This window comes from Cibotium barometz, chromosome 48 (genome assembly GCF_041138505.1).
Source record: "Cibotium barometz isolate CiBa-2024 chromosome 48, ASM4113850v1, whole genome shotgun sequence".
In the NCBI taxonomy this organism is placed as follows: Eukaryota; Viridiplantae; Streptophyta; class Polypodiopsida; order Cyatheales; family Cibotiaceae; genus Cibotium; species Cibotium barometz.
Window position 1 is genome coordinate 39,870,441 of NC_141093.1, and position 12,366 is coordinate 39,882,806.

General features: G+C 50.4%; 1 protein-coding gene across 1 annotated transcript in view; it reads left to right on the forward strand.

Annotated features, from left to right (window-relative positions):
* Positions 1 to 12,048, forward strand: part of LOC147611171 (fe(II)/2-oxoglutarate-dependent dioxygenase 4-like) — a 53,657-nt gene extending 41,609 nt beyond the window's left edge. Inside the window, exons 2-4 of the mRNA XM_086785832.1 lie at positions 10,795 to 11,039; positions 11,114 to 11,444; positions 11,515 to 12,048. Coding sequence (XP_086641958.1) covers positions 10,795 to 11,039; positions 11,114 to 11,444; positions 11,515 to 11,757 — 819 coding nt within the window. The 3' untranslated portion in view covers positions 11,758 to 12,048. The remainder of the gene's footprint in view (positions 1 to 10,794; positions 11,040 to 11,113; positions 11,445 to 11,514) is intronic.
* The last annotated feature ends 318 nt before the right edge of the window (positions 12,049 to 12,366 follow it).

Genomic DNA, 12,366 nt, shown 5'->3' on the forward strand with positions numbered 1-12,366 from the left:
CGGGCCAAAAATAGCAACTCTCCTAAATTTTAGGAGTGTGGTCCTTTGTATTCTAGGATAATCCCCCATTCCCAAAGCTTGTACTTTCCAAATATTTAAACATCCTGGAGTCCACCAGACCCCTTTCAGACTGGGAAATGTCCAGGCTGGTGACATCCTCCCCAACTTCTTAAAAGTTGTCCGCAACTTTAAGCTTTAAGCCATATATTCAAGATATAATCATGTCCCATCGATTGGGCGAGACGAGACAGTCTCAAAAAATCCAATATAACTGAAGAATCCATGTCCCAAAGAAATGGGCGAGACTAAATAAGTCTCCATAATACCAATATCAAAATCATGTCCCAAGATAAATGGGCGAAACAAAAACAGTTCCATAAGTCCAGATATCATAATCATGTCCCAAGCTAAATGGGCGAGACAAATCAGTCCCATAAGTCCAGATATCATAATCCATGTCCCAAGTAAATGGGCGAGACAAAACAGTCCCATAAGTCCAGATATCATAATCCATGTCCCAAGTAAATGGGCGAGACAAAACAGTCCCCTGCCAACGAGACATCGGTCCACATGACCCTTGGCATAGACATAAGTCCCGTCATGTTCACTTTACCACTTGCACTCCGTGTTGGTACTCTGACCACACACCTTGGATGAGAGGTGGGCTTACAAGAGACACACAATGAGCCGGAACGGCCGACCCTTCCTTTGAGTAAATTGTATTACTATTGGAGAAATTCAATACATAGCTTCACGGGCATCCATTGCCAAATCCTCCATGCCAATGCATATGAAATTCAGCATTTAGAAAACAATGGTATGTTGATGTAGATCACCAAGGAGCTGCCTTGACGCCCGGCCCGACTTCAGTGCCCATATTCTCTACCATTGGCTCTATGTTCTACCAAGCAAGGTAGCAACATCTTGAAGAGCACTTAGGACAAGAGAAATACTACACAGGGCGGCTAAACAAGGAGTCCTGAAAACAATCACTCGCAGGCATAGATAACCTGGTGTTCCATACGCATTTCTACTACACATAGTTTATAGGCATTTCGGCCACCAATAGTTTGTAGGCATTTCGGCTACCAACTCACACTACCCTCTCAAGTGCCCATGTTCCCTTCCATCTGCTCTCTATTGTTCCACCCACACATGGTAGAAACAATCTTCAAGAGAGCACGTAGGACAAGAGAACACTACACAGGGTATGTTGTGCTCGACACTACCCTTTGAAGTGCCCATGTTCCCTTCCATCTGCTCTCTATTGTTCCACCCTCACATGGTAGAAACAATCTTCAAGAGAGCACGTAGGACAAGAGAACACTACACAGGGTATGTGAATCATGAGTTTCATAAGTCCAATGCATCCCAAATAAAGGGAGCCAAAAAGAATAATCCATCCCAGTAAAAGGGAGCCATAAACATAATCCATAAACCTGAGGATGGATCCAAATCCCTAGAAAAGAAGTCCAGGAATCCATAGACCTGTATACCATAATCTTTGTATACCATAACTCTTACCACATACTCCGTACTAACCACACACCTTGGAGTAGAGGTGGACTTTATCCATAAAAGCATCATATCCATGAGATATCCAAAGATTGCTTCTCTATAAACTCGGACAGATTCGTCCATAGAAATTGCTTGTGAAGCCCAATATCTATATAAATCTCGTCCAAGAAAGAAATCTCCATAGATATAATCTATCCCAATAAAAGGAGCCATGAAAAGAATTCATCCCATTAAAGGGAGCCATAAACAATGTTTCCCTGAAACCATCTCAAGGCAAACAACAACACCTTTCTCCTTGCATAGTTATACAAGGGTTAGTGAACATCAAAAACACTTCATAGTAGCAAAAGTACTAACTTTGCAAACTCAAAGTATACTTAGCTTTTCTTTGCCAGGTTGGTCATAAAGCCAAAAGAAATATCTCGTCACCATATCCTTAAGATATCCTGAGATATATCTCCATATAGCTTGCCTGTAAGCTTGATAATATAATCCACAATATCCATATGGAAAGAGTGCTAAACGTGTGCACATAAAGCCAACTCTATACTTCCAAGATAAATTTTGTGAATTCATAAATCCTTAGATCAACAAGCTGTCTACTGCTCATGCTCTTGCTTCATAAGCTATGAAGCGGCTAGCCATGCTTAACAGCAATGATGGTAAGTGTGGTCCCCACTTGAGATCTTTTCTCTTCCTTATTGATAGAAGGAAGCCTCCGCTTCCAAGGAGGCCTATGCTCTGATACCAATGTAACTCGCGGCGGGTGCCCGGGAGACTAGGGCCTTTGACACACTTGTTGATACCATCAATGCATATTAAAACATTTAAACATGGCCACAGCCTTAACACATATCCATCATCACTTTGCATAAAACATAAAGCTGGACAAAACATCCACAAATGCTGAAAATGGAGCTTGCACGTGTGACACCGCATAGAGGCCGGAATGGGCCGACCCCCCCCTTGGAGTATTTTATTACCCAAGGAGAATAATATCATGTACAAGCTTTGAGGGCCTTACTCTCCCCACGGGAGATGCCGGATTATCCATATACAAATGCCATGACACAGCCCAACACAAGGCAACCAAGCCGGAACATAGGCTGTAGAAATGCCGAGCCAACAATATAATCCATATACCTCCGTGTGGGTACTGATTCTTCCCCAAAAACCACGGGTCTTCATGCAATAGAGCTAGTACAGCAAGTACAACTCTCCATTCAGCCGGTACAGCAGGTACAATGGCTGGTACAGCAGGTACAGTGGCTGGTACAGTAGGTACAGCAAGTACAGAAGCTGGTACAGCAAGTACAGAAGCTGGTACAGCAAGTACAGTGGCTGGTACAGCCGGTACGGTGGCTGGTACAGCATGTACAGAAGCTGGTACAGCAAGTACAGTGGCTGGTACAGCCGGTACGGTGGCTGGTACAGCAGGTACAGCAAGTACAAATGCTGGTACAACACATACAATGGCTAGAAATCATAATAAATATTTGAATACCCTTGCCTTCAGTATTTCTTCGCGATGGAAGCCTCCAAAATAGTCCCATACAGCCGGTATTCTTCATGGGCAGCCTTCAAGTGAGAGAGAAAGAGAGTAGCCATCATTAGAGAAGCCTTCAACGGTGGTAGAGGCTAGTGTGCAGCAAGAGAGCCTCTATGAATGAAGAGAGAGGGCTCTAATTTATAGATTTGGGCCTCCCATGAGCTAAAATGGCAAGAGAAGGCTACAATGACAAGTGGAGAGCCACACAATAGCTAAAGTGACAAGTGTGAGGCCACTTGTCTCACTTTGATCCACTTTATAACAAGTGTCAGGCCACTTGTCTCACTTTGGTCCACTTTCTTGCCACATGTCCCAATCTAAGAGATGGGTCCTTTCATAATCTTTACCTCTAAAAATATCCCAACTGGTAGACATTCTGTCATAGGCACTTTGCCAACTCTTGGTATCTGCTCAATTCCAGATGTAATGACGCGAACAGAATTTCCATCGGAGTCGGGCCAAAAATAGCAACTCTCCTAAATTTTAGGAGTGTGGTCCTTTGTATTCTAGGATAATCCCCCATTCCCAAAGCTTGTACTTTCCAAATATTTAAACATCCTGGAGTCCACCAGACCCCTTTCAGACTGGGAAATGTCCAGGCTGGTGACAGAGGGGGGCCAGAATACGCAGCATCCGCAGCCAAATCTGCTGCGCCTGAGGGCAGTCCCAAAGGCAATGTCTCTGTGTCTCCATAGGGTGGCCGCATCGGATGCAGGCCGCCGGAAGACTGCTGTAGACAAGCCAGGTGCCAACTGCTGAGCCCCTGTGGGCGACCAGCTACTGGAAAGTCGAGATCCTGCGGGCCTGTCGACTAGCCCAGAGCCGGGCCCAAAAATCCTCCAGAAACTCCTGTGAGAGTCCCTGTAGCCGCCAGTGCCCCGCTGCAGTTGGAGATACCATCCTCCTCGCCGTCAAAATATGCCGTCCCAACCGAACAGTATACTGAAAAAAGGTAATCTTTGTGGCCTCAAGGGATGCATAAGGATCGTGCCACTCGTACTCACCAGGGTCCCACTGTAGCCGGGCCAAGGGACGCGCTGCATATGCCCATATGCGCCAATCCGAGAGCACATCTGCAGGGTCTGGGTCAATATGCCACTTCCGAGAAGCGGCGGCCACTACCCGTATCCTTTGAAAGGTGCACTCTGCAACCAAAGGCGACTCCACCTCCACTCTCTGAAGTCTGCCCTCATCCTGAATCTCATAGTAGAGGCATCTGCCATCCTCAGTGCAAGCTCTGACAGCAATCAGGATCTCCAACTGTGTAAAGGCTCCCATCCACCGTGGGGCCACTAGCTCGATAGGCGTGAACCACTCCTCTGTGAGTGCCTCCTGAATGTCATCCCTCATAATCAACCCACCTCTGAAGTGACTCAGTCTCTCCACCTGGATCTCCTCTGGTAGACTGCAGAAGGCCTGCCAGTCTCCAAAGCTACGTGCTGGGCCTGCCGCCAAAGGTCCCCAGGCTAGACGAGGCCGAGAACCCAGCATATGACCCTGCTCTGTGCGAACCGCTGGGCTCCAGATGAGCGGCTGTCTGGCCCGCTCCTCAACACAAGGACGACGACGCTGAGAGCGCCCCGGTCTCAGCAGCTCCCAAGCTCTCTCCCATCCTCTACTGAGGCCTGTCCTTCTCATCTCTATGAAGATCCATCGAATCTCTGGTGCCCAAGTGCCCCCTGCTGGGGGAGCCCGAGCCTGCAGCCGCTGCAAGAGAAGCTCTTTCCAAGGCTCAGTGCCTGGAAGCAGCCCCTGAACATTAAGCTTCCCCAATAAGGCTCTACTCTGATCGACTGGATCTATAATGCCCAAGCCTCCCTGAGCCAACGGAAGTGTAATAACTGTCCATGCAACCTTTGCCTGAGCTGGCTGACCGTCCTGCCTAGACCAAAGAAAGTTCCTGATCAGCCTCTGTACCTGGCTGATGCAAGAGCTCGAGAAGATCCAGCAAGACGTAATGTACCACATGGTCGCTAACAGCACCTGATTTGCCACCACCACCCTCCCGGCCAAGGATAGTCGAGCTGTACTCCAATACAAAAGCATTCTTCCGAACGCTCAGAAGAAGCGGGGCAATCTGCTGCTCAGGTGACAAATCTAGTCGAATCTGGCATCCCAAATACCGCACTGCTGTGCCAGGAGGAATCCATCTAAAACCGGGGTCCGGGCTCCATGTCGGAGTGGGAGCGCTACTGATCCAAAAGGCCACTGCCTTGCGCCAATTGATCAATGCTCCTGAAGCTGTACTAAAAACCTGGAGCGACTGCTCTGCCCGAAGAAGATTGGCCTCCTGGCCATGCAAAAATAAGCCCGTGTCGTTAGCAAACTCAGCATCGAGCAAGTCCTCCCCCCGAACTGGGAGCTGGAGTCCTCTCAAACCAACCTCCTCTGCTGTCAAATACATGCTCATAGCCTCCGCAAAGAATAGAAAAAGAAAAGGGGCGAGGGGACACCCCTGACATGTAAACTGCCTCTTGATTCCCTGCTTTCTCAGGAAATCGCTGAACTCACTGGAGAAATATTCTCCCCCACCATTTGATCTTAGGCATTTTATTTGCATGCCTTTTTCTTTCTTGACCAAGGCTTTAAATCTTTGAAAGTGAGCAAACACCTCACTTTTCTCCTCCATGAAAGAAACCCACACTTTTCTAGTAGTGTGGTCATCAATGAATGTAACATAGTACTTGCAACGTACAATTGTTACAGTCTTGGTGGTCGGTCCCCATACATTTGAATGTATGACATCCAATGGCCTTGCATTGACATGTTTTTCATGCGGGAAAGCATGTTTGGCTTGCTTACCAAGTTGGCATGCTTCACATACCTTATGCATACCATCAACCTTAAACTTTGGTAAGCCTGCAACAATATTTTGGTCCTGCATAGACTTCAGTCATTGTACATTCACATGACCAATGTGCTTGTGCCATATGTAAATATCTGCAACGACACCTGTTCCATGCGCAAACATGGCTACCTTTATCTCAGGCATGTTCACATCCAAAGTAAACATCCTGCCATTTCTGTTACTCTTTTGCAACCAAGCGACACTTATTTTTGAAGTCTTCCACAAAACATCCTTGAGGATTAAACCTCACTTGCAGACCCTGCTCAACCATCTGTCCAACAGAAACCAGGTTCTTTGTAATATTCGAAACATGAAGTACATCAACCAAGTACTTCTCTAATCCAACCTGGCTCAAAGCCGAGGCGAAGCATAGTGCCCTCTAAGAAACCCCAATCGACTCTATCGTATACCTTCTCAAAACCGAGAAGCATCACGACCAAGTCCTCACCACGAAATCTAGCTCGGGCCGTCGCCTCCTAGAAGGTGAAAATGTTGTCAAGGATACTACGCTCTTTGACGAATCCTGTCTGGGTAGCATGAATCAACTCCCCCAGGAAGGGCTGGATCCTCAAACTCAAGGCCTTTGCTAAGACCTTGTAGACAGTATTGAGGATCGTAATAGGTCTCCAATGCCGAATATCATCTGATACTCCCTCCCCCTTGGGGATGAGAAAGATCAAGCCCTTTGAAAAGCTTTGTGGCATCACCCCAGTGTCCAAAACATACTGAAAGCCCCTACGGAGGCTTGGCTCCAAAAGGTCCCAATAGCGCATAAAAAAGGCAGGCGTCAGCCCGTCCTCCCCTGGGCAACTATGGTGCGGCAGGACCCTCAAGGCCTCAGCAAGCTCAACCTCAAGGACTGTACGCATACGATCTGTGACCCTCCTCTGCACAAGGGCCCACACCGTCTGTCTGCAAGCATCCCGAGCCTCAGTGGTTGGCTCCGCTGAAAGCAGGTCTCTATAGAACCGAGTGGCAATGGCTCTGATCTCCCCGGGCTCAGTAGCTACAGACCCGTCCGGCCTCCCAAGCTGACGGACTCCTGCTCGAGCATGGCGGGGTCCAGTAATCTCAAAAAACTCCCCAGTCACTCTATCCCCAAGCTGCTCCACTGAGAGGCCTGGCGACGATAGTAAAACTCATGTCTCTGCTCCTCTGCCTCTCTAACCTCCTGGCGTGCCTGGCTCAGCTGGGACGCCACCCACTTACATGCAGGCTGTTGCTCCTGAAGGCGCTGAAGCGAAGCAAGGCTGCGTCTCAGCCGCTGCTCCCGCTCGCGAATCTCTCCCAGCCGTGTCAAAGCTGCAGCATGCAGAAAAGAGCTAAGCTCCATGAGTCCCTGGGCACACTGGCCTGCTGCATCCTGGACAGAGCACTAACTATCATGCGAGATCCTCTCAATGTCCTCTGTGAGACTAGGATCTGTAAGTACCCTCTCTGGGATCCTCAACTGCAAGCTGGGCTCCCGTGTCCTCTCCTCAAGTGTCAAAATAACTGGCGCATGATCTGAAAATGAGGTGCCAGCGAGAATGCCAACGGAGCCCCCTCGCTCCCCTAACCAGTCGCCCACATAAAAGCGATCAATCCGTGATAGATTAATCCCTCCCTGTCGGCGATCCGACCGAGAGAAACTAAGACTGTCCTGAGAGCGGGAGAAGGCCCCATGCTGCCATGCATCAGTGATCCTCAGTGACATGCAAAATCGCTCCCAAGCTGCAAGCTCCGTGCTGTGCACTGTAACATGACTGCCTCCCACCCTATCAGCCAGGTCCTCAAGCATGTTGAAGTCACCCCCGACACACCAATGTGCGGCCTCTGGCAATGCATCCGTAACCTGGGTCCATAACTCTGCTCTGGCACTAGCATGGTTGGGCGCATAGACGTTAAGCACACCCACTAGCTCATCATGCATCCTTAGAATGACATACTGTGCTCTACCAGGCACAATGATCCCTCGATCCACAATGGCCTGCCGCCATACATCTGCAATGACCATGCATACTCCTCCCTGTCCACCCAAAGGACCAAACCCTGCAGACCAAAAGGTGTCCCATCTACCAGGCATCACCGAACCATATCTCCGGATCCTGCTCTCACCCAAGTGGTGCTCCTGCATCATCAAAATGTCAATGCTGCCACCAACTAGGCATCTCTGAAGCTCCTGCCTCAAGAAAAACGATAGCGTATATAATGTGCTCCGCCAAGGCCCTGTACATTCCATGAGATGATCCTCATGGATGACCTGCTGAGGTGGATGCTGTCTCAGCCGTACGACGGGCCTTTGCAAGCGGCTTGGATGGAGAATAGTCCCCATCCGAGCGGCTGCGAATCTGCCCACCCGGTGTACTGCAAGAATCACGGATTAGGCGCCAGTGGCTGTCCCCCATGGCGACTGCCTCCCGCTCATACAGAGCAACCTCGTGTATACATACATATCCAGGGTCGCGTGCTAAGTCTGCCACTATGCGAACGACCAAATGACGAATCCCTGAGGCATCCACACTCCCGGGATCTAAGAAAAAATGAGCCAACTCCCATAGTCGGCCTATCACATCTGTCACCTCCAGATCGCTCACATGATGAGAAAACTCAACTGCTCTGAGTCTTCAAAGTGTGCTAAGAGCGAGCTCTAGAGTCCACTCCCGGTCGCATGGGCCACAGAGGGAACGAGAAGGCCACCGCTGAATCAAGTGCCTCCTCCCCGCGGGCCGGAGGAATCACTACATGTACTTTGATGGGTGCTGGCTCATGGGGGCCCTCTGCTCCAAAAAGCCGTGTAAAGGCGTAATCAAAAGCCTCCGAGCGCTGTCTAGTGCCGAGGCGACTCAGCCGATTGTGGATAGATGATATCCGTGAAGCCCGAATCGGCATGGTAAGTCTCCTCTGTGGTGCTCAAGCAAGGTCGGTGCTTAGCGTCCTCCGGACTGCAGGTGAACGCTAGGGGATTGCCAAGGCCTCCCGGGGAGGTGAGGCGGGCGGGGGGGGGGGGGGGGGGGGGGGGGGGGGGGCGAGGGGGGTGGAGAGTGAGCCGCTGCCGAAACCGGAGCGGGGACGGGAGGAGGCGAAGGTGGAAGCGAGGCGGGGGGGGGGGGGGGGGGGGGGACGGGGGTGGGGGGGGTGAAGGAGGGGGTGCTGGCATCTCCTGGTCCTCCGTCGTCGCAGGGGTCTCCTCCTGGAGGGGAGCAAAGCTGTTCCTCACGGGAACCCAGTGATGCTGAGACTATGGCTGCTACTGTAGCGGTCTCTAGGCGTGCTGTTGTGGCTGTCTCCCTGGACGGCGCCCCTGTCCAGGCTGCCACTCCGAGGTCTCTGTGGCCTGAGCAGGTGTCCCGGAGGCTGCCTGCCGAGCCGCATCTGTGGGCGGGTTATCAGGGGCCTGCTGCTGTGGTGAGGGTCGGGGTCTCCTGCGAGGGCAGGCCTTGGCCAGATGACCGACCTGCCTGCAAATGAAGCACTGGTTCGGGAGCCCCGAGAACTCCACTCTCTGATCAATCCATCCCCCCCTATCCTAGGTAGCTGAATGACCTTAGGAAGGGAGGAGATGTCAGACACCAAAACTCTGACCGAAGGTAGCCCAGCTGCTCTGGCCACCACTGAAGTTGCTGTGGGGTCAATCTCTAGTACCGAACCCACCAATGCTCTTAGCCTAGAGAGGAGCGGACGATACTCCCGGCGGAGTCCAGGGAAGCAAACTGTAACATGGAAAAGGCGCTCGCCCTGCTCGGCTGCTGCTGGGTCAAAGCCATGCTGCCAAGGTCTGAAGAAAGCCCGAGCTCCCCTGATGTCAAGGGGACTCATGGCTAGGACCTTGGCCACGCTCTGGGCGGTCTCGAACTCGATCTGGTAATGTCCACGGCCCAGTAGCTGTACGTCCAGGATCTTGCCCACATCTGCAAGAAGGCGGGCCTGGAGAAGATCCCGGATCTCCCCTCTGCTGGGGCGAGTGCCGACTATACGGCAGATGGTGGAATGAGCCTGGAGGCGTTCCACCTCTGCGGTGAGGCTCGCTTCCTCTTCTGGTGAAAGAGAAAGCCTGATGGGGGTGTCCTCAGGGGCGGGCGAGGGGGGCTGCTGGGGAGTCCCTTTGAGGCGGGGCGGGAGGAGCCTCCATCAGAGTCTGAAGCTGTGTCGAAGGTGGAGTGAATGCGGAGAGCCTGCTGGAACTGAGCTGCACACAAAGAACGGAGGGGGAAGGCGGAAGGCAAAAAGTGAAGAAAAACCCAGGGAAAACGAAAAATCAGAAAAGGAAGAGAGGCGGGGGGAAGGCGGCGAGGACAAAAAAACCCTAGGAGGAGGCGGCTGCAGTGCGAAGAAGGGGGGGGCGGGGGGCAGAAGAGGCGACGGCGGCTGCAGGCGGGGCGGGGCGGGGCGGGGCGCTGAAGATAGACGGGGGGGCGAAGAGGAGGAGGAGGAGCGGGGGGCGGCTGCGCAGGGGCGCGCAGAACAGCCAGGCGGGGGAGGGGGGGGCAAGCGCGATGGCAGGCGGGGGAGGGGGGAGCAGCGCGAAGGCGGAAAAAAGCAGGGGGGGGGGGGGGGGGGGGGGGGGGGGGGGCGAGCGAGAGCTTCAGCGAGCGTTCTCTGGTAAGTTTTTATTTAAGCAGCAATCTTAGCAACTGTTGTTCTCAAACAAAGAAGTGGGTCTTTAGATAGCCCATCTTTTCGAGGAGAAAAGCAGCAGTTCTGATAATGTGGATCATCGTGAGCTTGAATCTAAAAGGTTTATATTAGTTGCATTAGAGTTGTGATTTGTGTTATTACTTTAATTAAGTGGTGGGTTCATTCCCCCCTCCTCTTAATGATTTATTAAAGCATTCAGGTTAGCATAGGTGAACAGTAATCACAAAGATAAATTATGCCTGATGTATATGTGGGATGTCAGGTTATCAATCATGGTGTTCCCAAGGCTGCGATAGAGGATTTGTGGGCTGCTTCTCACCGGTTCTTCGCCCTGCCTGCTCAGGAAAGAATGCAGTATTTCGCTGGCTTGCTAGCACAGAAGCAAGTCTCATATTTTACCAGCCATATCCCTGAAAAGGAGAAATACTCTGAGTGGAAGGATTCCCTTTATTTCCGCTGTGATCCACGAGCACCCAATGCCTTAGATCAATCTCCCTCCTTCTGCAGGTAGCATATTTTTCAGATTCCCAAAGAATGCTGCTTTTATTGTGGAAAGCTAAATAGTAAGGTTCTGTGACCAGGGAACCTGTCTTGGAGTACCTCAAGCAAATAAGCTCAGTTTCACAAGTGATTTATGAAGCTATACTCGAGAACTTGGGTCTCCGCACAGACACATACAGTGTGAACGGCGCGCCGGAAATATTCCCAGGGGTCATCATGGCCATTCATTACTACCCACCTTGTTCAGATCCAAGCTTAACTTTTGGACAGTCAGCGCATTCTGATATCACCCTCCTCACAATGGTGCTCCAGGATGAAGTGGGTGGCCTGCAAGTGTTGAACGAAGGCAGATGGGTGGCTGTCAAGCCTGTGCCAGACTCATTTGTCATTAACATAGGAGACCCAATACAGGTATGTTACAAAGAGGGGGTTTACTAGAGATATATACACGCCATTTCCTTATCCTTGCTTGGTTTTGCAGATTCTGTCGAATGGCAAGTATAAGAGTGTCGAGCACAGAATAGTGCTGAACAAGGAAAAACCAAGGTTCTCTGTACCTTGCTTTTTCAATCCGCCAAGTGAAGCGTGGATTGCTCCTCTTGCAAGCATTGTGGAGGAAGAGAACTCGGCTCTCTACAAAGGTTGCTTTTATGGTGATTATGCCCAAAATGCATTGAGTAAAGGATTAAATGGAAAATATCCCCTGGACTTCGTTAAGGTTTAGTCATAGCTTCCATCGTGTTGTACTTGTCTTTTAGAGCCGTAGCTACTATATGTTGTACACGCCCGTAAGAGCCACTTTACCCAGCTTGTATATGTTGTAAATACCCCCAAAAGCCACTACCTTGCCCAACGCCTTCCCATGTGTCATGGCACATGTTGTACACACCCGTAAGAGCCACTTTACCCAGCTTGTCCTTCCCATGTGTCATTGCACATAGAAACAGTGTCATGTTTTCCACCCCACTTAAAGCTAGCATATGGATGAGAAGTCTAGATGATAATTTCTCCTTTTTGTCTGGTTCAGTTTCATTATGGATGCAGGCCTTATGGTTTCCATTAAGCGCATATATTGATTCGTTATAATTTTCTCAAACGTGTGTGTGTGTGTGTGCACTTGCCTATGTGCTAGAATGAGAAATTGTGGATGACAACTCTTCTTCGTCAATTCATCAACTTAGAGAAGTGCAGGAGTATGTCATTTTCCAAATGCAAACTCCCATGTGTAAATCTACAATGGAGGTGAACCAGAGAAGACCAAGAAATGTAATTTAAGATCTCTTTTTCTAGTGCACGTGCAACATGGTTGCAACACCGTAAAGCATTATAAGAT